Source organism: Vanessa cardui, chromosome 5, assembly GCF_905220365.1.
Source record: "Vanessa cardui chromosome 5, ilVanCard2.1, whole genome shotgun sequence".
NCBI classification, from domain to species: domain Eukaryota; kingdom Metazoa; phylum Arthropoda; class Insecta; order Lepidoptera; family Nymphalidae; genus Vanessa; species Vanessa cardui.
Window position 1 is genome coordinate 9,150,327 of NC_061127.1, and position 27,877 is coordinate 9,178,203.

A 27,877-nucleotide genomic window follows, 5' to 3' on the forward strand; every position below is an offset into this window, starting at 1 on the left:
GAAAACATGTACCTACATAGTGTTAAAAATACTTTATCGGAATTTTAAAATTTTGTAATACTCGCAAAATATATACAAAATATTATAGAACAAATAGTTTTATTTATTATCACGATATGCTTCAATACTATTAATAAAATAACAAGATGTGTGTACTTATGGTAAAATTTTCTTCTGTGGCTAAAATTAAATTAATTTTTATTTATTAATTTGAATTAAAAAAAAGAATAATAATCTCCCGATTTATAAATTAAGTATAATTATTAATATTGTTAATGTTATTTCCTATTTCTGATCACTATTTTAACACACACTCCCAAATTGCATTGTTCACAATTTAAATTTGGAATAACATAAATTGTATGTTTTAACATAAGGGAAGGTGTGAAGTTATCTATTTAATTGCTTTGGCTAGCGTCGTTACTACATAGTTTTCATGTCACTCTCACTTAAAATATTAAGAACATGTGATAACAAGAGGTTTTTCATGTTACTCCATTTTTAATGATATACTATACTGCAGGAGCTGAGATGGTTCATTGGTTGAGTCGCGTGCATCTTAACCGATGATTTCAGGTTCAAACCCAGGCCAAAATTACTATATTTGCTTAATTTGTGTTTATAATTCATCTCGTGCTCGGTGGTGAAGGAAAACATTGCGAGGAAACCTGCACGTGTCTAATTTCATCGAAATTCTGCCACATCTGCATTCTACCAACCCGCATTGGAACAGCGTGGTGGAATATGTTCCAAACCCTCTGCTTAATGGAAGAGGAGGCCTTAGCCCAGCAGTGGGAAATTTACTTTACTGTTACTGTTAGTCTACTGCACTGCTATTACTATTTGAACAATAACTTTAGTCATGTAGCTGAAATAAACTATAATATTATTATTAGTTAAAATTATCAGACGTACGTACATAAATAACTCGCTAGCTAATTAAACAATTGATTACAGAGATGATAATGATATCGGTTACATCTTACATCTCTGAAATATTTTTTCTTCAGTCTAATTGTTCGGTGTGAAAGATAAAGTACAAATTCTATTCGATAAAATCATTAAATAACAATAAACTTTGGGTTTATATTTTTATTTATATAGTGGTGTCTAACATAAAGATAATTCACATGACATAATAAGTATGGAAGAATCAAAAGCGATCAGAGAAGAATCATTGATCAGTAGGGAAAGGGCAGAACGACAGAAAGAATCCTCAGTTATCTCATTCTTAAGATCATGTAAGTAATTCTCAAAAATCAAAAGAAAATAAACAACATTCGTCTTTAGTTATATCAGAGATAAGATATAATATGAAAACTAAACTTTGACTAAAGAGTCAAAGCATAATATTAGTAAATAATTATCTACAATTCATAGGTTGTGTGATTCCTCAACGTTACGTATTCGCGATTGTGGGAATGATCGGTTTGTGCAATGCATTCACTATGCGTGTGACTTTGAACATGGCTATCACACAAATGGTCAAACATAGACATTATGTTAAAGAACATTTCGACCCTGATGCATGTCCAGGCGATAGCATAATTTTTAACAAAACTGCTGTTATAAACCAAGTAAGTGAATACATTTAATTACATATGGACCAAATCAAAATTGCTTGTATTTGCGATTGATTATTTTTGTCTTCTTTCAGCATGCTATGTTTGAGTGGGACGAAAAAACACAGGGTCTTCTTTTAAGTGGTTTCTATTATGGGTATTCTTCAACACAGTTATTGGGAGGATATTTAGCACAAAATTTCGGGGGTAAATGGGTATTAGGACTTGGTCTTCTCAGTACGGCATTATTTACTTTTTTAACTCCGTTTATTACACGAATGGGTGGATCAACCTCGCTTTTTATTCTTCGAATTATAGTGGGAATGGGGGAGGTATATATTGGAATACACAACATTTTAAATTTAGTAAATAGAGTGTAACTCATTACTTAATTATAATTATAGGGTCCAACAATGCCCGCGTTGTCATATATGATGGCAGGTTGGATACCACCTCATGAGCGAGCATTTCTATCTGCTATCATATTTGGAGGTGGGCAAATCGGTAATATATTTGGATCAATCGTATCGGGAATGTTATTAGCTAATGGCAGAGATTGGGCTTATGTGTTCTACTTTTTCGGTGGTTTTGGTCTATTTTGGTTTACTCTCTGGGTAAGACAAGTTAGCAAACATTTTTACCAATAACGTTTTTTGTATTGAATTATTGTTTTATCAATATTTCAGAGCGTGTTGTGTTACAGTGAACCAAAGACACATCCGTATATATCTACCAAAGAATTAGATTATTTAAATAAAACTGTGAAGCGAACAAACCATATTAATAAAAGAGATCCAGTGCCATGGAAAGCTATTATAAGATCACCACCTGCTTGGGCCTTGCTTGTAGCTAATGTAGGTTTTCATAGTTGCCTTCTGAGTTTAAGAAAAAGTTAGCCAATTAAAATTATAAACCTCAATGAAATGGTGTTTTTTGCCAATAATAATTATTCGTCTACGCTGTATTTTTTTAACGTCAAAGTCCAAACTGCAGCAAATATATCTTGCAATATTTTTAGCTTCCTTTGAAACAAATTAACAAACATTTGCTAACAGATATAAAAAATGCAATAACAAAATTATTTTACTAGGTGGGACATGATTGGGGTCTTTTCACAATTGTAACAGATCTCCCAAAATATACGCACGATGTTTTAAAATTCAATATTGCGACCACCGGCTTTCTAACCGGCTTGCCTTTTATGGCTATGACGATATGTGCTTTCGGATTTGGGTTTATTTGTGACTTCGGTATTAGAAAACAATGGCATAGCGTGAAAACGGCAAGAAAAATATATACAACTATAGGTAAGTAAAAATACAGATCATTATGTATAAACGTAAGTAAGCATTAGTTTTTATTTAAATAATTACATTTTTAATATCATCAAATACTTGTAATATTAGCAATACGTGTATTTACTTTCATAAATTGTATCACAATTAAATTATAATTATTGATAGGTCTTTGTATGTTATATTTTTGATATTTTAAAATACAGGTAAATGAACCAACTGATGGTGACCACTGCCTGTAAATACGATGAAATAATCATTCCTTAAACGCCATTGCTATTTGGGAACTATTTTATTGTCTGCCTTTTTACTTGACTTTAATTACACTTCTACATTCACCTTTCAAACTAGGAAGTTTGTACACGAAAAATAAACTATGAATCGCTAAATAGGTTAATTACTAAGAATGAATGTTAATATTATAAATATCTTTCATATTCAGCCGCGATTGGTCCAGCAATATGCATTATTCTAGCTTCATATTCTGGTTGCAACCGCAATGCGGCTATGGTCTATTTCATTATTTCCATGGGACTTATGGGTGCTTATTATAGCGGCATGAAGGTAAATTAATCTTACATTAATTCAGGGTTGTTCAATTTGAGAGAGAGAGGGGGGGGGGAGACAGTCTTTTGTGCACAGCATTTAGTGTAAAAAATTTAAATTAGAAAAGCATATCGTTCAACACAAGAGTTTCTTGTCGATGCTTCTTGGTAGAATCTTTATTCCGAACCGGTAATATTTACATACGATATGGCGTATAAAATGATGATTCAGAAGTGCTTGTAAAAGTTTACTTGAGAAAAGTATATTTTCATTTTATTTCGACTAAGTCTCCAAATGAATATCGAAATATACGCTAAAATTGATTTTTGTCTGTAACATGTTGTATGTAATTACCTTCTGATCTGATTCATTATAGAAAAACGGTTTTAAATAGCAGTATTCAGCATTAAGCAAAGTCACATGATAAACTACACATATTGTAATTTTCTTTTATAACCAAATATCCATATTTGGCCAATAAGTGATTAAATGTGAGTGGAAATTTCTAAACATTTTAAAATATATACGATTCAGGTAAATACTTTGGATCTGGCACCTAATTATGCAGCGAGTTTGACGTCCTTTATATACACAGCATCCACATTTGCCGGCATAATAACACCCTATTTGATCGGACTCTTGACTCCTGACGTAAGTAATGATGCTTGTTTTAAATTTCGAGAGATTTTCTTTTCGTTTTCAAAAAAATGTTTAATGATGATATAGAGATTCTTATGCTTAAATCACACCGTAGATCTTCGCTCATTTTGGAATGATATGGACGGAGAATCTTGGATATAATTATGACATTTTTATTACGTAACTAGCTGTGTCCGCTTTCTTGTACGCGTTTGAATTTAACAAAAAATAAATATAATTGTAGCCTAAGTTACTCCCTATTATATCAGTTTTCTGCCAGTGAATGTCCCGTCAAAATCGGCCCAGACGTGCCTGACATTGGCCGGATCAAATACACAGACAGACAGACCAACAAAAATTGTAAATGTTCTTTTTGGTATATGTACCATGTATAAAATAATACATATGCATTGAGTAAAAAAATGCTATTTTAATATTACAAACAGACACTCCAATTTTGTTATATGTATAGATGTCTGTCTTTACAAATAAATATAAATATTATTATTATTATATAATTAATTTATTGTCGGTTTCAGAAATTCGGTAAACCTAATAATTTAATCCGTCGTGATATACAAATTTATATCAATCGTTTAACAGATGAAATAAAATGTAACTGATATGTATTTATTTACAAATTTATTTCCCTATTATATTAAGTGTAGATTTAAAATTTAATTTATAGATTAAATGATACAAAATCCTGTGATTTTGTTATTATTTATTTATAACTGATGTAATATTTTTTATTTTAGTCAACTTTGGTACAATGGCGTTCAGCATTCTGGGTTTGCTTTGGAATGCTTGTAGGGACAAACATAGTGTACTGTATCTGGCTGGAAGGGGAACAGATATGGTGGGATGATGTCAGGCAGTTTGGGTATCCACCAGGATGGAAGCACGGTACTCTTATTAGCCAAGAGGAAAATACACCTCAAGACGTTGAATTGATTGAAAAACCATTGAAAGACTTATCTTAAATTTAAATTATGTAATTAGTAAGAATTTATTTGTAAGAAAATAAAATAAGTAAGGATTAGAAAGTAGCTTGTTTTATTTTATTTGCATAAATTCAATAGAATATCTGCATTAATATAAATCATTTATCATCTTATTGTTAAAATGGTATCGAATATATGGTCAGTATAATATTGACAAATTGTATTGACATAATATAATGTGCAAATATAGTATGTATGGATGTGAAAAATATAAAAGATACACTGTATATTTCTTTCAACAAAAGTTATAGCTCAACACACCTAGATATTACTAATCGTAATTGCTTTTTATTTTAACAGGAGTTTCATTTCTATTTTTTATTAAGATTATCACAGCAATTATTATTGAAATAAAATCGTAGTGCTAATGAATTGTCATGTATATACATAACAGTGAATTTCAGAATCATTATTCAAGCTAATTCATAACGATGACTTTAAAAAAATAGCGAGTCAATTTTTTTCATAAAATAAGTTTGTTACATATTCAGTAGTTTACTTGTATTCGTTTTCAAGTATCTTTTAATTGATTTGCGATGCAGCTATTGAACTAACGAGGATTTATCACGCTGCTCTGGAAAAACTGATCGTTATAAAAATATTTTCAAAGTACTAAAGATACAATGATTAAAATATCTAAATGATTATTTTGGAATATTTAAAGATCATTAGCGTTCACTAAAATTACATACACAGAACACAGGAAATATTCAACATAAGTATGATATAAAATTACAATGCGACCAAATTACTAAAAGGCTCTGAAGTGTAAAATCTCATAGAAATAAAACTTTACCAATTTTGGATTTAATATAAGATACCATTTTTTCATAAATAAATATTAACTTACTATTATAAGGATATGGTAGGTACACTTTTCAATGAACACCTAATGCTGATCGCCTCCATCAACAGATAGATGATTATCCATATCTTGCATCGCGTATGCGCCACAAACCTTCCCTAGTTTTGCATCACGAATACGCTACAAACTAGTTGACTAGGCTGTTATGGTCCTTGTGGCTGTAGTTACACTGGCTAATATTCAAAACGATACACCATCATAGTAGTATAATTGCTGTTTGGAGGTGAAAAATCTTATGAGTGGGTATCTACCCAGATTTTCATAAGTTTACATATTGGTACAGATTATGAATAAATATTCAGAAAATTTCGCTTAGAATTATTGCGTAAATTTCATTCAATTCTGTCCAACGTGATATAACTTGGCTGAGATTAAGATTCATTAAGAGTTACATTATGATCACACTTAGACTTCGACAAGATCGTTAATAGTAACGACTCGATGAATGGAAAAATTGTACCTCTCAGTTAAATTTATGGCTGAAAAGTAAAAAATACATAATCATATGACAAGAAACATATGTTTCTTACTTTTCAGCTTAATTAAACAATTGATTACAACATTGATAATGATATCGGTTACATCTTTCCACTCTGAAATGAATTTTTGCCTTCGTCATTTCAGTCAGGGTGAAAGATAATATAGTTTCCATTCAGTGATTACATGCTGTTGAACGTTGTGTCTTCACTAAATAAATGTTTAAATCAGATCGTGACACTTTATGACTTCTGAGCATTGTTAAAGAACATGGAGGAATTGAAAGTGGAAAAAGGTGAAGCCTTCATCTTAAATGCCGACGAAGAAACTGTCAGAAAAAAAGATTCAACACTTATTAAAATATTAAGATCATGTAAGTAGTAAATAACTAACCAAATAATAATAAGATTAAAATCTTTTGTCTATAAGTACATTTATATAAGTTGATAAATGTCAGATGCAAAATGAGGTCATTATCACATGATGTAAATAATGGTTTGTATTTCACAGGTTGTATGATTCCTCAACGTTACGTATTTGCGATTGTAGGATTGATTGGCATATGTAATGCATTTACTATGCGTGTGACCTTGAACATGGCTATCACACAAATGGTCAAACACAAACATGTTGAAAGAGAAAATTTGGATCCCGATGCATGTCCTAGTGACGTCATAAGTATCAATACAACTGTTGTTACAAATCCAGTAAACATGAAAATTTTTAAGCATTATAATGAAATACCTAAATGACTTTAAACCTTTAAATATTGTATACTTACTTATATATCTTTATCTTGCAGTATGCTATATTTGAATGGGATGAAAAGACACAGGGTCTTCTTTTAAGTGGCTTTTATTATGGTTATGCAACGACACAAGTTATAGGAGGATATTTGGCTCAAAGGTTTGGGGGTAAATGGGTATTGGGATGTGGTCTTCTTAGCACGGCTTTGTTTACTTTCTTAACTCCAATCGTAACGAGAATGGGTGGACCAACTTCTTTATTTATTCTTCGTATTGTAGAAGGAATGGGAGAGGTATACTTTTGTATTTAACACATTAATTTTAAGGTGATTGAGATAATGGTATTTAATGAATTTGAATTATAGGGTCCAACCATGCCTGGCTTATCGTACATGATGGCACGATGGATACCACCACATGAGCGGGCATTTATATCTGCTATCATTTTTGGAGGGGGGCAAATTGGTAACATATTTGGGTCAATTATGTCCGGTTTGCTATTAGCTAATGGTAGAGACTGGGCTTATGTGTTTTACTTTTTTGGCGGTTTCGGTATATTTTGGTTCATACTTTGGGTAAGTCTTAAAAATACTTTGTACTGATTTATCAGATTATATTTGATCAATTTATTGTTACGGCTATTTCAGAGTTTTTTGTGCTACAGCGAACCAAATACACATCCATTTATTTCAAAAAAGGAATTAGATTATTTAAACAAAACTGTGACAAGGGCCCAGAATATTAATAAAAAAGATCCAGTACCGTGGAAAGCGATTATAAGATCACCACCTGCATGGGTCTTGCTAATAGCGAATGTAAGTCTTTCTACGTATAAGTTTATTAAATATAATATATATGATTAATAACAGTATGAATACATTAAAAACTATTTACTTTGTTGAACGTACCTATATGATACTTCTAATTACTTAGTGTTGTTGTGTTCTGACTGAAAAGACGAGCGAAGTAGTAACTAAAGGCAAAGGGGACATTAACTTCTTAATTACCAAGGTCGATGGAGCATTGGTGATGATAGGAATGTTTAATATTTACTATAGCTTTATATAAATATAGTTACCCTTCACTTCACCTGTGAATTTAGTATTTGTTTTTTTTTTTAAAGAAAAGTCAAATATTCGCGCCAATTTTTCAAACTCAATTTTTTATGTGCAAACAATGAAAAAGTAAATCTTTTCTTTTCAAGGTGGGACACGATTGGGGTCTATATACGATAGTGTCTGATCTCCCGAAATATACGCATGATGTTTTAAAATTCAACATTGCGACCACTGGCATTCTCACCGGATTGCCTTTCATGGCTATGACGATTTGTGCTTCTATTTTTGGCATTATTTGTGACTTAAGCATTAGAAAGAAATGGCATAGCATAAAGACTGCTAGAAAAATATACACAACTATAGGTGAGTAATCGCTTGATAAATTTACTACAACTTAAATTAATTTAGTTCAATAAACATAAACTGATGTTTTGTTATTTATCAATTAAGATATACATATATAATTTGTAATTTAAGCCATGTAATTAAAGCCAGCTTAGCAAGAGTAGAATAGACTTGACTTTTGGCTTTATGCATACGTTTTCAACACGAAATTGCTCTTGTGACGTCAAAGAGCTTAAAAATTTGGTATACTTGGTTTTCAATTTCAAATTCGACGTATTGGCAATGTATGTTTCTTACTGTTATATATTTCTTTTTTATATACATGATACTCGTCTCTGGTAACAACGCCATGATATCTCAGTGTAAAGTCGGACTTATTAGTTAAGTAGAAAAAGTACTCCTAAATAAAGATGTCTCAAATATTTTTTAATTGTATCAATGGATAACATTGCATTTAAAAGCTTTTAAATGTAATGTTAGTTTATCGACTACAAAAAGGCATTTGACTCTCTGTCCCATTCATCAAAAGTTTTGGAGCCTCAAAGAAATACTCAAAAGTAATATGGCTACACGAATGAAAACGGAAGTCATGAATACCTGCCTACTACCCTCATTAACATATGCCTGCCAAACATGGAAATTTACCAGGAAAGTAAAAAATAAAATTATATCCAGCCAAAGGAGTATGGAGAGGAGCATTCTGAAAATAAAGAAAATTCAAAAGATCCGCCACACTTATATAAGACAGAAAACTCAAGCCTCTTAATTACTCACAAAAGCTCAAATGGCGATGGGCTGGACACGTAGCGAGGCTAAGCGATAATCGATGGACAAGAGAGACAACTCAATGGACAGGCCTACTAGGACAGAGAAGGAGAGGAAGACCAAATGCACGCTGGGTAGACGACATAATAAAAGTAGCCGGCACTCATTGGCTTCGAGTGGCCAAAAATAGAGAGCACTGGTCCTCTCTGGAGGATGCCTTTACCTCTCATGGAGAGGGTTCTTGCAAATAAAAAACAATAATAATAATAATGTTGATATATTATTTTAATTTATTTTTTTCTTTTTTATTCAGAGACATAAGAATTAACAACATTAAATGCTTAAATATATATATACAAATATGAACTAAAACTAGTTACTGTATAAATCTTGACCGCGTGGAATGGTGGCAAGAATGCTAGCAGCATTTCCCCGTTGAATCGCAATTCCGATCCTCTGGGCAAAAAACGAATCTCATTATTTTAATTGGATTATATATTATGTAATATCAATTGCAATATTAACTTCACATCAAATCAATAACAAATTAATTGTACTTATAATCTATTGAATGAAATTACAAAAATTGTTATGAATTTGAATATATTTATATTATAATCTAAATTAATTTATTTGGTCACATCATCAGAATCACATTATTTTTGTTTCATTTAATTTAATTTATTTTGATTGTTAATTTATTTTGCATTCACACTGTTAATGAACTATGGAATGCAAGAAATATAAGGCTTTTTTATTTTTATTTATTTATTAAATGTAATGTTCCTTTTTTAATGTCTTTTTCATCTTTTATTTCAGTATGTTATAGAAAGTATATATACAATAAACGCCACATGATATAATATTATGTCTAGAAAACTATACGTTTTTTTCTGAATAAACAACAACAAACTGCCATAAACTGTAACATCTGTATCCTTGACTTGTGAATTAAATCAAAAGGCAAGAATATTGTTTCGTAGAGGCAGATGTTGCATCAGCCCACCAACACGCTTAATAATAACCTTCTTAGTTTCAAATACAACATTATTATAGGTTTAATTAAATTAATATTATTTTTTATTCATCTTAATAACAATAATTTCACAGTAGATTAACTTAACTTGAATGAACAAATTTTTATTTCATTTTCAGGCCTTTGATTAAAACCAAATTTCATGCTAAAACCAACACGGTTTGATTTTTAAGTGCTTATAAACTTTATTTATTGAAGCAAACTGTCATTGTAAACATAAGATAATAAATTTAAAAAACTAATTTAAAAAAAGAATGCAACACGGAATCAAATTAAAAAAAGGAATTAGGATATTAGTGACCATTATCCGTATTCAAAAGGTTGGTTGTACATTGTAGAACTATGAACATGATTTCTATCATGTAAGTTTTTTATAACGGATGAACTGTAACGACATTTGTTGTAATTATCAGCTTAATATCTTACAAAACATTAATAAATGTTCATTAAATACAATGAATGGCATGTGTACAGTAAAGTAAGAAAGTCAGTGCTCTGGAATTGCCTCACAGCCCAATCACGTAAAAACTACTATCTTGGTTGGCTTACGGGAGATTGATCTGCTGAAATTACACGTGCGCTTAACCAGGAACGACGTCACACGCAAAATTTATTCCGAGATTTCCAAATGTGCGTTTTCAATTTCCCGTCGGTTATATTTTGTCACAAAGAAATACGGCAACTTTTTCAAAATATCAGTTGCTTCTACTTTGAAATGTCGTTTATGCACAAATAGCAATCACTTATAGCGAAAAGCATAAATATTCAGTAGTAAAATCGAACTCTCCTGACTATTGGTTTCCCTGAACACAGAACGAATTATCAAGAAACTTGATATATATCAAGATATGATATGAATGAACTCTAAATAACTTGATACACATGCCTTAAAAACTCCAGAGTGTCTTAAGAAACATACAATTGTATTAATATCAATAAATGAAACAATCTTGGTCTGACTGATATCTGTTGAAGAAGAAATGAAAAATTATAGAGAGAAAACGCCTGGCTCAAATATCTAAATGATTTGAAAGTACATCTCAAGCTGACAATTATTTCAAAAGCTTCCACATGAAGTAATGATAAAACGTAATGTATGATGAATAGTATTTACAAAAAAGCCATTTTAAGATTCCGATGATTTGATCGAAAAAAAAACTGTGGGCTATCTCTAGTCTTTGTTCAATATGAGAATAAAAATGAAATCATGTATGGGAAGCTAAATGTTCTCTTCGTAAAATTAATAAAAAAAAAATGTTAAAACCATCGTAAATTATCAATACTGCGTTCAGACCGTTTTTGTGCTGCGAAAAACTGATAATATATTAATGTAATTTGATTCTTTCTTGCTCAATTTTATTATTTAGAAATAATTTTAATATTTTAAATATTTCTCATTATTAGCTGCGACTGGTCCAGCAATATGCATTATCTTGGCTTCATATTCTGGATGTGATCGAAACGCAGCTATAACCTTCTTTATTATGTCAATGGGACTTATGGGTGCATATTACAGCGGCATGAAGGTAAAAAATGCTTTTTTTAATTCATATGTTGTAAGCTTTAGAAAAAGGGTCATAAAACCTTCGATCCCACGATTGATGATTTTTTAAGGTTATGATTTATGCTCCTTTTATCGGCGGCTATCGAGAATATTCCAATCACAGAAGGATTACTTAAGATCTGAAATGATCTATGGGGATTTTTTATGAATTCGTGAATAATAGCATTTTTAATGTTAGCGAAGTTGTTAACAGGTTTTGGGATATAAAATAAATTGGAATAAATTTGTGTTATATATAAATAACTATATAAATCAAGAATCATTTGTAATGAATAATATATTTGAGCAATATGCATAACGTATGGATAAATCTTAGATTTGTTATTCTGTACATTTGGAATAGGTTCTATTGTATATTATTGAGTGTTAATAATCACGTAATAATAAAAAAGGGGACAAGTGCGAGTTGAACTCGCGTGAAGAGGGTTCCGTACGATGTTATTTTAAATTTTTCTAAACGATTCATACTATAACACTTTTATGTCTTCATTGATTTGTTTACAACTATTATTGAAACAAGACACTAGCGCAAAAATCTGTCCCAAGTAGAGCAACGTGAAGGTCATGAATCTCACAATGCCGTAGTAAGGGCCCACGCCTTACTAAGCATTTATTTGTCATACCGCGGGTGATTAAATTGAAAAATTAATTAATATCTCCTAAAATATTGGTCGTAGAATGCTCATTGTGGGCTTATTTTTTTCATTAAATATTCATCTACAAACCGATTTAACAAAACTTAACATTGGAGTTAAAAAATATGTTCTCCCACACATTCTACCTGCAAATGTAAGTTGGTACGCACAATATTGAGTGATTTACCATGTTATTTTAATATCATGGACTTCTTATAGGTTTTCCTATAATCTATAAGGAGAAAACTTATTTCTGTATTTTTTTCAAAATTTTAGGTTCAGTACTTTCGGAGATAAGGGGGGGGGAATGGTCAATTTTCGTCTATTATCTTGAATAACTTGGAAATATTTATTTTAAAATTACAAAAAAAATACATTTATTTATACTTCTAAACAAGACCTTTCATTTGATATGCCACACGATGCAGTTTTCAGAATTTTTTTTTTAATTTTCCCCTCCCCCCCCAAAAAATGACCCCCTATATACAGATTTCATCTGCTCACGTCACACCTCTGTATTTGGGTTACAGGAATTGATATGTGTACCAAATTTCAACTTAATCGGTCTAATAGATTCGGAGATAATTGACTGTAAGCGACGGACGGACAGACACACGAGTGATCCTATAAGGGTTCCGTTTTTGTATTCAGACGTACGGAACCCTAAAAATGTATAAGTAATAAAAAGGTGTCACTTAGTAAAAATCTGTTACATGTGTCTGATAGTACGAACAATAAGAGAATATATGATTTCGTAAATGTATCCTTAACCATTTTACTTTGAAATATATCATATTGTTAGGTAAACACTCTGGATATGGCGCCTAACTATTCAGGGAGTTTAACGTCGTTTATAAATACTGCGTCCACATTTGCTGGAATGATAACGCCGTATTTGACCGGACTTTTGACGCCTGATGTAAGTAAACATCTCACTTTTAAAGATACTATTTATGACGCAACTATTTTAATGAATAATGTAGATAAATCTCTTAAAATATGATTATGATTTACTTAGTTGCAGGACCAGGTAGGTACCACAACATACTTAGTTTTGTAGTGATACGGTTTGAAGGGTGAGTGAGCCAGTGTAACTATGAGCACATGGGACATAGCCACTGACCATCAGTTGTCCCGTTTGCTTGTTTATCCACCTTTACTATATAAGACAATTAAGGATACTCTTTAATTAAATAATTCAAATCTTAATTAAATGATTACTTAAAGAAAACTTTTCCATTTCAGTCGACCTTGGCACAATGGCGAATAGCATTTTGGGTTTGTTTTGTAATGCTCGTTGGAACAAACATAGTGTACTGCATCTGGATGGAAGTGGATCAGATATGGTGGGATGACGTGAGACAGTTTGGTTATCCACCTGGATGGAAACATGGTTCTATTATAAACGATGAAGCATCAAATTCTCAAGACGTTGAATTAATTAAAAAATTACCAAAAGAAATTTCTTAATTTTCTTTATATACTAAGGCATATTTTTTTATCTAAGGCATAAATGTTAGATACCAAAATCAATAATTTTGTGACATTATATATGAATGTTATTGGAAGATAAAAAATGTTAATTTTATTCATTTTTATACATTTTTTTTTCATTATGGTATTATCAATATTTATATTACTCTAATTGAAAATAAAGAGCAAAACATTCTGTTAAACAAAATTGCTATTTAATTTTTACAGGAGCTTAATTTCTTGTATGATTTTTTTCGGTATTTAATTTTATAAAAGTAATGGAGATGTTATTTTATATTACCTTATTGAATACTATGTAATAAATTTACAAAAAAACTTACACCACGAGATAAACCGAGTTGTGGAGAAGATTTTTGTATACGGCGTTTATTGTGGAACAAGTGAGTGGAAATAAAACGATATTTACCTTATGAAAATATATATTTGAAATCAATAAAATTTTCGAAACATAGTAACCTCAAGTTATATTTTAAATTATATAAACATATTTTTCAAAGTAAGAAATCCGAGTCGTTGCTACTTTCAGCTTTTGTGGATTGGTTAATTTGCATACGCATTCTGGCTTCTCGTAATTGCTTCGTGGTTTCAGCTATTTGAGCTTGGAGCAATTTCTTTTTTTCCTTAAGTCTTACCACCTACCAAAATAAAATATTTCTTATAAATACAAAGACTTGCCAAAACATATGTTAGAGAGTAACCCTAGCCTCCAATACGGTGTTGTCATTTGGTTCTGTATTATTGATTGTATCATTGTTGCTGCATATTATAATGTAGAATTTGATTTATTATATACAATTATTATTGTAATTAATTAATCCATAATTTTAAAACTGTAATTATTATTATTTTATATAGCATAGCATTTAACACTGGTATGTATGACTATTTCTTATTTTAACAATGATTGAGCTGTCATAAGAAAACAATTGGATGATAGCGTGGCATTGTAACAAAAGATAGAGAGATTGAAGCATCACTTTAAAACGTAATATTATTTGGTCATCCCGAACTCCTGAAATTACAGATACTATAAATGAGGAAAAATTAAAGAATATTCTGAACAGAGTATACAATTCATCATTGCGCATTTAATAAGTTTTAAGTTATATGACATCAGAATTAGGTTACACATCAACAAAGCATTGTTCGTTTCCTTTGGTAGTTATTTATTATTATTTCAACTTGTATCCAATTTCTTATTCATGAGACTTAATGCAAAATCGTTTTGTAAGCTAGAAATTCAAATTGAACCTCTAATAGATATGAAGCATGGCAATTGTTTACCTCGTCGGTAGCGTCTTGGAAATCACGCAGCAAATCCTTTTTGGTTAGTAAACCGGCTTTTATTCGCTCGCTTTCAAGATCCCAGCGAAGATGATCGCGTTTGCTCTGTGAATAAATATTAGTTATTAATATTGCGATGTTTAGGTAAGAAATATATTTCTAATATAAACGAATTATCGTTTAAAATATTCTATAAATGCTTCTAGCTTTGAAAAAGGAGGAAAGGATATATTTTACGTATTGTAATTGAAATTTGTGTTGTCTCTTTTATAAACTTTTAGATTGCTTTTCGCGGCAACCCTCTTGAAATTCGTTTAACTATGTCAAATTAATAAAATAAATAACATTACAATTTAATTCGTGTACGATTTCAGCATATTTTTACTTTAATTCACTTGGTGGTAGGGTTTTGTGCAAAGCCGTCTGGGTAGATACCTCACACTCATCAGATATTGTACCGCCAAACAACAGTACTTAGTATTTGTATATTGTTCCGGTTTAAAGGGTGAGTGAGTCAGTGAACTACAAGCACAAAGGATATACCATCTTAGTTCTCAAGGTTGGTGGCACATCGGCGAAAGTAATGGTTAATATTTCTAATAGCGCCAATGTCTATGGGCGGTGGTGACCACTACTTATTATCAGGTGGCCCATATGCTCGTTCGCAAACCTAAAGAATAAAAAAAAAATATTTGCTTTACGATTTAATTATAATACGTAATACCTTTACTTCCCCCAATTGCTCTCTTGCTCTGGTTAGTTCAATTTCTGCATCACCAAAATCACACTCAGTAAAATCAATGACTTCATCGGTATGATGCATCTTTTCTCTAATATGTGCCAGCATTTGATTATGTTCAGTACAATTTACACGATTTTTAATAAGCTCATCTTCACGTTCTGTAGAAAATTATGAAATATTTTTTTTTTAATATAGTATAGCAAGGAAATACTTATTTAAGGTTTCGGAAATTTTTACAAGTCAACAACAACAAGAATCTTTGAATTTTCCACAGCTGGGTGAAGGCCTCCTTACCCTTGGAGGAGAAGGTTTGAAACGTATCCCACCACGCTGTTCCAATGCGGGTTGGTGGAATACACATGTGGCAGATTTTTTATGGAATTTGACACATGAAGGTTTCCTCAAGATGTTTTCCTTACCGCCGAGAACAGGATGAATTATAAAGACAAATTAAGCACATGTATATTCAGTGGTGCTTGCCTGGGCTTGAACCCGCAATCATCGGCTAAGATGCGCGCGTTCTAGCTTCTGGGCTATCTCGCCTCTTCTACAGGGCAATAAATCTAATTAGTAAATAAATAATATTCTAATAATAATAAATGATTTATTAAGTATTGATAATTAGTTATTACCTTCTATTTTTGATAAATAATTTTGCTTGTCAATATACAGCTGTTCATATTGAGCTACGTTAAGCCCTGGGGCGATCATTTCTAATTTACGTACAATAGAATCTAATTCATTTACAGCGTTCCTCGCTCTGATATATCGAAGGCAAAGAGCCGATGCTTGCTCGCTTTTGCGCCTTTGTAAAGTTAGAAACCGTTCAACAGTCTGAAAGAAAATAAATTATTCGACTCAAGAGAACAAAAGCAATCTGTTCTTTAATATGTTTCTGTTGTTGTTTATTTTTTGTCAACATTTAAGCAGTGTATTTATTTTGTAATTGAAAACGGATTTGAATACATTCACGAGCAAATATTCGACACAAAGTTGTCAGGGTTTGTGAGAATCCACCAGGAAATAACAGTGTAAAATCTAAAGATAAAATCAACTTGACTCTATCAAGCATAATGACAGGGTTGGCTTTTAATTACATAAATTAATCAAGATTAACATATTATTAATACTCGAATTAATAATGGTCTCTAACAGAAGAAAATCTGCAATTCGCCGGCATAAAATAATAAAGAATATGAGTTGTATTATATCTTGAAAATAAAGTAAAAGTAAATTAAATTTGGAACGGGTGGGGACGGCGACTTTGATATAAAAACTATCTTGATACATTAGCATTAACAATAATTGTCTACTCTTTTTTTTTGCAGTAATTATATTAGACACTGTAATAAGTTTTCACTTAAAAATAAATTTTTTTTATTCATGGATAATTCAAGGATCTTTCCAGGAGAAATTTGAATATCGAAGATATATGAAATTAAAGCTAAATTGAGTGACTAAGTTTATTAACTGTTTGTATATTATTTATACTATTTAGTTCAGTACTTACTGAACTGAACATTATAAATAATATTTAGTTCAATAAGTATATAACTTTATAGAACTGGAAGGAATAAAATTGAAGTGTATGGAGAAAGAAGATTATTATTCGTATCTGATTCGATTGTTGTCATAGCATTATGTAACATTCACAACACATGTTAACATTATACATATATTGGTATAGTGGTATTTATACCAATGTATAAATGTTCAGACTAGCTTTTTTAAAAGCCAAATTTAATGTCACTAATTTGTTTATTTTATTCAAAAGCTGAGATTGAAAATAAAATTTCGAGACATGTTTATTTGTATTGAAAAAAAATGGAGTAATCACCATTTATATTTTAAGACTTATAAAATAAAATTTTCAAAACAATATTTTTATAATATAACTAGATGAAGGTACTATTTTATAGTGATAGTTTATACGTGATAGTGATCTCATCTCAGCTTAAATGCCGCTTTAGGCAAACCCATTTTGTCGCAATCCGAAAGACTGCAAGCAACTGATTACTTATCATGAAAGTAATACCCATCTAGTATGATACAATTATGGCATTAAAGGGAATTCATAGTATTCTGGTAATCACTGAAAAAATTTTAATTGATTTGTTTTTAAATTTACCTTATCAGCAATTGGTTTGCCTTTCTTAGAATAAATAAGGCCAGTGCCAGTAGTACGTTCGTAGGTCTGAAGAGCGTTGAAACTGTTTTCAGCGTGCTCTAGTTTATCCGCATATTTTACTTGAACTATATGCAATTTTGATTTTATCTGTAAATATATATTTAAATATAACAACGACAACAAAAATAATAGTTATGTGTTTGACAGTTTTAATTTTACATCAGTCATTTCTATTTCTTCCTTCTCTTTTAGTTCTTGAAATGCAAACAATTTCTGCTGATATTTTTCCTCCAAATGTGGTGCGTTTTCCAAAGGCTTCAAGACGTGATCAAGTTTTCTCTTTCTGAAATGTTTAAATAGTTACACATCAAACATTTAATATTACCCAGTCACCACACAAAGCAAAATAAATCAAGAGCTGTAATAAAGTAAATAATAATTGTATAAACATATAAGTAAAAGCCTTGAATTGAAATCTTAATAGTTTAACAGATTAATTATTATCTATTGATCGTAAGAAGTCTATTAATCGGTAAAATAATATAATGATTTGAAATCATACAGAGTATCGCTAAATATAGATTTGCAATGTGCTATCATTTTACGGAATGTCATACAAATCGAATTTTGACAATTATCTAACTCTATTCCAATTGCTATTATATAGAGAGCTGAGATGGCCCAGTGGTTAGAACGTGTGCATCTTAACCGATGATTGCGGGTTCAAACCCAGGCAAGCACCACTATATACATGTGCTTAATTTGTGTTTATAATTCATCTCATGCTCGGCGCTGAAGGAAAACATCGTGAGGAAACCTACATGTGTCTAATTTCATCGAAATTCTGCCACATGTGATTTCCACCAACCCGTATTGGAACAGCGTGGTGGAATATGTTCCAAACTCTCTCTTTAATGGAAGAGGAGGCCTTATCTCAGCAGTGGGAAATTTACAGGCTGTTACTTATTCCAATCGCCTAGAATTTTATTGCTTACTTGTAATATTCGGCAAGACGACGGTGAAGTAAATTGTTCTTTATTTGCAATTGGTTGCGGTCGAACATCAGATCTCGATAAGCTTGTAAGTATTCATCTCGGTTGATAGAAATGGCCGCCGTACCAACGCCTTGTCCAATCTGACCGCACGAATCATCGTCAATATTTTCTTCGGTTACTTGAATAAAAGTTTGTAATATAAAACAAACTATAACAGATCAGATAGACCTGGATACTCTTGCTGAGTGCTCTTTAATATTTTTTGATAACTTAACTTTACAATTTCAAATTTTGTTATGTATAATCCTAAATCAATCATAAATTTTGTAACTGTTGAATTATGAAATGATTTTTATGGGCACATCTCTTGTAAATAGTATTTTATATATTTTTGACTATAAAACGGTTGTCTACTGACTAACCGTTTATAGTAACTTAATGTATGGATAAAGTTCTGAAAACTGGAGACAGAATTTCATCATGCGTTTTAGGAAACAGCTTCGTTTTGATATTTGAAAGGAAGTCTTATTTCCTCTCAAGACTTTTACCCGCATTTGAATATTTTTCGGGACATCAAATTTAGATTTTTTTTCACTTAAACCAGTGAAGAAGTCGTTCCTTTGAAGAATATTTTCTTAATTTTCTTTATTACGAAAACGAAATTATAATTAACGGCTTGTGACTAATTTTAGACGAAACATTAATTCGTAAAAGAATGTTACAAACACCTGTTCTTTGTTAATTGTTCCGTAAATCAACCTAAATTATAAACACATTGTAACCGCCGTAGACAAGTACAAAAAGCTTCCTTAATTGCATTATTCTCTTGAGAAAAATAATTTGATATATAATATATAGAGGAGTCTGTTTTAAGTAATATTTTATTTCATATACACATTTTACAATTTCATATCTTAAACATTAAACGAGTACTTGCGTATAGTACGACACAAATTATATGTAGCATCGGCAAATGCAACGAAATGAAAATATAACCGATTTCTTCCGATTTACACGACCAATAGGAATAGCTTCCTATCGCGCCATTCGACGCTATTCGTCGCTATAGATTCTCGCGTCAGTTCAACCCGAGAAAGCAAGTGCATGTAAATCGACGTGTCAAATTGATGAATATATTAGGTCATATGATATTACAAGTTATTACGTTTTTGTAAAGATCATATTCAAATGAGAAATAAATATTAATAATTTGGGACAGCGTACTCAATTCGGATGTGATCGGTTTTACGAATTTTGCCGATGCTACATCTAAGTTGTGTTGTACTATACCTGTCTATGTGAATGTGTAAAATAATTTCCTATATTTCAAAAACGTAAGAAAATGTTTTGGTTTTTGTATTTCTAATAAACTTTTAAACCGCTAAATTATTAGAGTCGAGTAAATCTTAGTCATTCAGATGGTATATTCAGTATATACAGTAGGTGTATTCAATGTGAAATGTTAACGTTTTCATTTTTTTTTTTCAATCTTTAGTTACAGTTATTCTATAAAGAGTACATTCATAAGCATTTATCTGTTTTCCTTCATCGTTTAAGAGGTTTATAAAAATGCAAGTAAAGCTCAAGAGAAAATTAAAACGTATTCCACGACGGTGAATCGCGAGTATTAGCCTGTTTTTATAAAAGGCAAAGAAAACTTGGACGCGCTTGGAGATGGTTTCCTGCTATTATCTGTTGTAAAACATAGATTTAGGACATTTTTACCATTTTTTGCAAAACTAATAATTGTGTTTTTTTCTTTTTATTGAAGGCTTAATTAGTAAAGTTTAAATACCAAAATGTTGCCAGCAAAATTCTCTAAATGCAATAATCGAGTTGAGTTTTCGTATAGAAGGTTCGAATAAAAAATGATTTGATATGAGTCGAAAGTCATCCTATAAAAGTAACTTTTATTATATTGGATATACTGAATCCTACTAAACGCGAGAGACACTATTTTCTATAGTTATTTTATACAAACCACTCGATCCACTTGAGCTATCGCCGCTAACATCTTTCTTTACTTTTTTACCCTTAGTTGCTTTTGATGATTCCTGTTTTAAAATATTATTTAAAAAACATTATCATATAGAATATAACAGTTCATATTTTTAATAAAAAATCCAAATTTTTTTTATGGAATAGGTTGGCGGACGAGCATATGGACCACTTGATGGTAAGTGGTCACCATCAGCCATAGACAATGACGCTCTAAGAAATATTAACTATTCCTTACATCGTCAATGCGCCACCAACCTTGGGAACTAAGATGCTATGTCCCTTCCATCAAACCGGAACACAACAATACTGTGTAGGTACTGTTGTTTAGCGGTGGAATATCTGATGAGTGGGTGGTACTGTAGGGCTTTGTAGGTACCACCCACAAAGCCCTACATTATATCTAATAATATAGCGTTCATAATCACTTGTAACTGCAAAGTAAAGAAAAATAATCTGTTTATAATATATTTCTAGCGATGTTTTAAGTAATTATCACTTTAATTTTTTAACGACTCATCGTTATGAAATGGTTAAATAATTACACAGAAACAGGTGCAGTTATAAAACATTAAAAGTATATGAACTGGTAAATAATATTCTATAAATGTAAATTTACTGTACAGTCTCGTTGGGAATTATCAATTTACAGCATTTTCGCCTTTATTTTAACAAGGATAAAGATCTAGTACACTTAGGGGAGTGGCTTGGTATACAGAAGGTAGTCGCATGTCACGTAAGTCACATTAATTAAGTTGAAAGGGGAAAAACGTTAACCTTACCTTAGAGTCGGCCATATCGCGTGATCCGCTTGAATTACCTTTCCCTTATTGATCTGTTTAAGGCCTCATCAAAAATTATTTTAATCCATTACTTTTACAGCACAACATGCAACTTAATAACAGTTGCCAAGACGATTTGTAAACAAAGATCGATCCATTCGGTTTTGACATTTCGCTTTGAAAGACAAAGAAGGTTATATATAAATATGATTTTTTTTTCTCTTTTTTGGTATCATAATGTGGATGTGCATGGTACTAACGGTACAATGTATTAACATTTGTATGCTTAATTATGTATTTACATACATACATATACGTACTTATTAATGTGGCTTAACTAAATTATTACTGTTTCATTCAAAATTGGGTTAATACATACAAAATTAAATGTTACAATTAAGTACGCTTAAATACGATTTTTTATACGTGTTATATGAAAATTGAAAATTTGTACAACTGTTGTTTGATAAATGTATTTAGCTTTCTGGTATATTACCTTTAACATTGTGCAGGAGGTAGCGTGTGTATTGTATTAGTTAATTACAAAAAAAATAATCATTACAATACATGACAGACATTTATTAGTTTACTATTAAAAATATATTTACAATTCGTATCATGTGATCAATTACATCGAGTTGTATGTATTGCCTTTCTGTTTTACCACATATTCATCTGGTATTTTTGCGCAAAACAATAAAAAAATGTTTATCAATTGCTTAAAATGTAATAGTAATAGACCAAAGACAACTTTGCGACCTATTTTTGTTAACTTATGAGATTATACAAAACTACAATTGAATCTCTCCGTTTCCCCAATTATAGCGGACCTTTGTCTTCTCTCTGGCTTGCTGTTTCAGACCACCAATCGTGACTAATTTAGTTGACTTCCCTGTCCCCGTCTGAACAATTAATGTCTTTCTCATTTCAACCTTAATCTCTTGATACGTCTCGACTCTTACTTCTTTCGTTTTATTTATACATTTAGTGCATTATCAACAATAAATGGCTTATAAGTAATTCGCATTCTCATATAGTATTTATTCTACACAAATGGATATAAGACATTTTTATCAAATGAATTCGTATTCAAAATCAGTTAATCTATATTATGTTTTTTTAAAATGTTTCAGTCATAATACGAAAATAATATCATGTTCCTAATAAATCAAGCTCAATTTGTCACGTTTATTTTATTTCTTTCCATAAAATATGATGTGTGTTTGAAAGTGTTATTTTTATATTAAAAAATAAAATAAAATTAGTTGTACCTATAATATAAATCTTCCTCAATTAACTAGAAGATAGATAAAGGAATCATTTTATACAGGGCTGTGTTTCTACATTATGGAGTGAGATTTGTATTTACGGATATATTCTCATTATCTATCAAAAGTCCCACACGAATAATCAACTTTTTAATCACAGTGCTTGATTTACAATATCAAAAATTATTTTACAAGTAATGTTACCAAGGATCATATGTATAATAAAAATAATAATTTAATTTATATTAACACCGACAAAATTAAAAATACGCAAATTAATAGTTTAAACTAAATAAAACGACAACATCTGCGCCCTCTTACTTAAATATTATACATCAAAATATACAGGGCATAGGTGGCAAAGATCATGAAATAGAATTATTTTCGGAGTGTTATAAAATACATGTATTTTGTTTCACAGAACATTGGGTTAAAAAATTTGACATATTTAATATTTCAAACTTTAAACTGTCAAGTGCGTTCGTAAGAGGGAGTGCTATTCGTGGTGGCTCATTAATATTAGTACGGAATGATATCGTTTGTAAATCTCGAAAAGATATTGTGGCCCTCTCTATCGAACGTACTATCGAACTATCCTGCGTGGAATTTCCACAGTACATTATAGTCTGCGTGTACCGGCCCCCATCGGGAGATTATTATTTGTTTGAAACCACTATGGAGGACATTCTTAAAAAGCTATGTAAAACTAATAAATATATAATTGTATGTGGGGACTTTAACGTCGACTTACTTAAAGAAACTACGTTAAGTGTTCGGTTGGTCGCCTTGTTTATATCATTTAATTTAACTCATAGAGTTAATGAACCGACGCGAATAACCGACGGCACTTCTACGTTTATTGATAATGTGTTCTGTGACTGTGAAATATATGAAGTATCAATTATAAATAATTTAACTTCTGACCATTGTGGTCAGAAGTTTTCATTAAAACACAAAGAAATAAATCATTTAAAAAAAATAACATACAGGCCAATAACGGCTAACAAATTACATTGTTTTAAAGATATTGTGGCGTATAAATTGTCTAATCTAGATCTTACGACACAGGATCCAAATGAGCTTTATAATTCATTTTTTGAAGTAATACTAAAAGAATTTAACAATATATTTAAAATGAAATCATGTTATAGTAACACAAAATTAAAGTTTAGTGACTGGGCTACTGTTGGTATTTATAAAAGTAGAAATAAATTATACGACTTATATGATATGAGGCGGTGGAATCGAAGCGTAGCCTTTTTAGAATACGTCATTAAATATTCCAAAATTTTTAAAACAGTATGCATTTCTGCTAAGTCCTTATATTTAAAGAAAAAAATCCTGGATTCTGATAATAGAATTAAAGCCACATGGGATGTTATTAGTAGTGTTAGTGGAAAACCCAAAAAGGAAATGATACCAATAGAATTGAACACAGGTAGTAGATACACGAGTTCTGAATTAGAGGTTGCTAATTTATTTGAATCATTTTTTGATAAAGTACCCCATAAAATAACATTTCATTTAAAATCATCTACATCAAATGCAGCTAGGTTATTAAATAATAGTGTTTCTAAATGCGTTATTGATTTTTCATTTGAAACGGTTTCTGCAATAGATGTCATAAAAGTATTTAAAACTATAAATATTAAAAAAACTAACGACATATGGGGCATTTCGGTAAAATTTTTTAATAACATCATATACGATATTGCTCCGTATATAGCAGTAATTTTTAACAAGAGTTTGGACACGGGTTCATTTCCTAACTTGTTAAAATGTAGTAAAGTTTTACCACTTTTTAAAACTGGAAACAGAAGCGATCCCGGTAATTACAGGCCTATTTCAATACTCCCATCCTTAAGTAAAATTTTCGAAAAAATTATTTTAAATTAACTTCTCGTCCATTTCGGTACAAATGCTATTTTTTCATGGTGAGCAATGCGGTTTTAGAAGAGGTCGCTCGACAACTGATGCGAGAATTGCGCTTCTCAAACATATTTACGATGCTTGGGAGAAATCACAGAACGCTATTGGAGTATTCTGTGATTTATCTAAAGCATTCGATGGTGTAGAACACGAAACGCTTCTTTATAAGCTCAAATATTACGGTGTTAAAGGTAAAGCTCTTGATCTCATCGCTTCATATTTAAGTCAAAGAATCCAGCAAGTTTTCATTAATGGAATAAAGTCTTCTGGATCTACGTTAAAAATGGGCGTTCCACAAGGTTCAATTTTGGGTCCCTTTCTATTCCTAGTATATATAAATGATCTTCCTTTCTATGTTAAGGGTATTTGTGATATAGTGTTGTTTGCTGACGATACTTCGCTGATTTTTAAGGTTGACAGGAAAAAAAATGACTATGACGATGTGAACGGTGCATTATCACAGATACACAATTGGTTTACAGTAAATAATTTAGTTTTGAATGCTCAAAAAATAAAATGTGTAGTTTTTACCCTACCTAATGTTAGCAAGCAAAATTATAATATATCTTTAAATGGTGACCGTCTTGAAGTAGCTGATACTACGGTGTTTTTAGGAATAGAATTGGATTCCAGACTTCAGTGGACTTCTCATTTATTATCCCTAACAGGAAGACTCAGCTCCGCAACATACGCGGTTAGAAAAGTTAGACAACTAACTGATATTGATACCGCTCGTTTAGTTTATTTTGGTTATTTTCACAGTATTATGTCATATGGCATATTACTTTGGGGTAACGCTGCAGATATTGAATCTGTCTTTATTTTACAAAAGAGAGCAATTCGGTTTATTTATAATCTTGGAGCTAGAGACTCTCTTCGGGATGTTTTTAACAGAGTAGGAATACTTACTGTTGCGTAGCAATATATTTACAACAATATCATGTATATTCACAGTAACATTGATCACTTTCATAAAATCAGTGATAATCATTGTATATGCACTAGAAGTAAGGATAAACTTATAACGCCAAGTTTCCGACTCCGCAAAGTCAATAGATCCTTCTTGGGGCAAGGTATCCGTTTCTATAATAAAATTCCGCAGAAATTTTTAACTTTGCCGTTTAGTAAATTCAAATCGTTTGTTAAAAAATACATTGGTAGAAAAAGCATACTATTCGATACAAGATTTTGTAGATGATAAAAAAGCGTGGAGTTAATACCTGTTGACTTCCAAGCAGGATACATTAATTGAAATAATTGTATTTAATTAACATGACGTTGTATTTTTTAAATGTTAAAAAAGAGTAACTACTGAGTTTCTTGCCGGTTCTTCTCGGTAGAATCTACTTTCCGAACCGGTGGTAGCTTCACTTAATTGTAAAATGACGATTCAAAAGTGCTTATAAAAGCCTACTTGAATAAAGTTTATTTTGATTTATTTTGATTTTGATTTTGATTGAATTTTTCTTCCGACTTATTCAAATAATAATGATCTCATATTGAAAATTCATCAATGCATCAATTGGCACGGACACCAAAATTTACGCCGGAAAGGCGTTTAACTGTCTTTGCAATATTTAAAAAACTAATCGTTGGTGCCAAGAAATAGTTTTTGACAGAAATGAATGCCTACTACACGTTTGAGTCGCGAAACATTATTTAAAAATATTATGTGTTTATGAAAAGACCGCACGCGGTTGAATGCGTCAATATTATTCAACTCATGTGGAATGTACTGTAATTTGTCTTAAGACTTCATATAAAGATAATAGACATTATTTAAACTTTTATCCAAAAATCCATAAGATTTGATGTTCGAATTAAATAAGTCAGTATTATCATGGTACAGATTCCGATGGTAGCTCATGCAACTAAGGTATGGAGGCAGACATGTTCTGTGTTTGTGGATGCGTGAGATGACTTAAGACGATAATTACAAGAATGAGGAGCAGTGTATTCCCTACGGAGAGTGCCCCGCCAAGTCACGAGTAGTTTAATATCCTAAACAATTTATAATAAAGTACAGTCGGGTTAAGAAAAGGTTCGTCACCTTAAGATCTATTTTCTTGTGCTCAGTATGAGCGATAATATGCTTTACCGATTGAGAATGACATACTGCGTCGCAATAATTTGATGTTTAGATTATAAAGATACTAAGAGTTTAAGACTTCATAAAGGAATGAATTTGAAAATTGACGAAGGTTTTCTTACTATGACTGTACTAGTGACTGGATTTTCTTTATAAAAAACCCTTTTTGTGGCCATCTGATGGTAATTCACCAAAGCTTCTATATACACCGTCAACACACAATACTAAGTATTTTATATGGCTTTAGAATGAATATTGAGTGGGTGGTACCTAGGTATAGGCTTGTTTAAGGCCCTATCACCAAATCCTACTTAATTTTTATCTATAATATGTGCATAGTACATGTTTTCATCTAAGACTTTGGATCATGTTTACTTGCAACAGAAGCATATAATTCACTTTTCTCCATAGCATTTATTTGGACTGGGTTTCCGATAAGGAATTGGTGTACTGTAAAAGCTAGTTGACGTCAGTGAGATGGTAAGTGCTGACGTTACACACATACAGTGCACAATTAAAACTTTAAATCGTAATAGATTCTTATTGATAGATATTCAAGATAAATAACGGCATTAAACTGATTCTCCTATATTGTTCTCTATTCAAATTTAATAAATAATTTTATTGATGA

The 27,877-nt window shown here is 31.0% G+C and overlaps 3 protein-coding genes across 4 annotated transcripts; 2 read left to right on the plus strand and 1 right to left on the minus strand.

Annotated features, from left to right (window-relative positions):
• The first annotated feature begins 978 nt into the window (after window positions 1-978).
• On the plus strand, window positions 979-5,091 carry LOC124529752 (putative inorganic phosphate cotransporter). Of its 2 annotated transcripts, XM_047103657.1 has the most exons (9): window positions 979-1,241; window positions 1,381-1,577; window positions 1,658-1,894; window positions 1,967-2,176; window positions 2,249-2,416; window positions 2,653-2,869; window positions 3,300-3,421; window positions 3,938-4,054; window positions 4,801-5,091. In XM_047103657.1, the coding sequence occupies exons 1-9, from the start codon at window positions 1,145-1,147 to the stop codon at window positions 5,023-5,025; spliced, it is 1,590 nt and encodes a 529-aa protein (XP_046959613.1). In that variant the 5' UTR covers window positions 979-1,144; the 3' UTR covers window positions 5,026-5,091. The 2 variants fall into 2 exon arrangements, with proteins under 2 accessions (XP_046959613.1, XP_046959614.1); XM_047103658.1 differs by lacking the exon at window positions 2,249-2,416.
• Window positions 5,092-6,372: 1,281 nt separating this feature from the next.
• LOC124529763 (putative inorganic phosphate cotransporter) lies at window positions 6,373-14,062 on the plus strand. Its single transcript, XM_047103668.1, has 9 exons — window positions 6,373-6,761; window positions 6,899-7,095; window positions 7,191-7,427; window positions 7,500-7,709; window positions 7,782-7,949; window positions 8,339-8,555; window positions 11,743-11,864; window positions 13,340-13,456; window positions 13,783-14,062. Exons 1-9 carry the CDS (start codon window positions 6,659-6,661, stop codon window positions 14,005-14,007), a joined length of 1,596 nt encoding a protein of 531 aa, XP_046959624.1. The 5' UTR covers window positions 6,373-6,658; the 3' UTR covers window positions 14,008-14,062.
• A 401-nt stretch (window positions 14,063-14,463) lies between these two features.
• Window positions 14,464-22,075, minus strand: LOC124530008. Its single transcript, XM_047103981.1, has 9 exons — window positions 21,961-22,075; window positions 21,162-21,234; window positions 19,181-19,358; window positions 18,405-18,528; window positions 18,186-18,332; window positions 16,690-16,891; window positions 16,040-16,215; window positions 15,316-15,420; window positions 14,464-14,666 (listed from the first exon to the last, which is right to left on the minus strand). Exons 1-9 carry the CDS (start codon window positions 21,973-21,975, stop codon window positions 14,523-14,525), a joined length of 1,164 nt encoding a protein of 387 aa, XP_046959937.1. The 5' UTR covers window positions 21,976-22,075; the 3' UTR covers window positions 14,464-14,522.
• Between the last annotated feature and the right edge of the window lie 5,802 nt (window positions 22,076-27,877).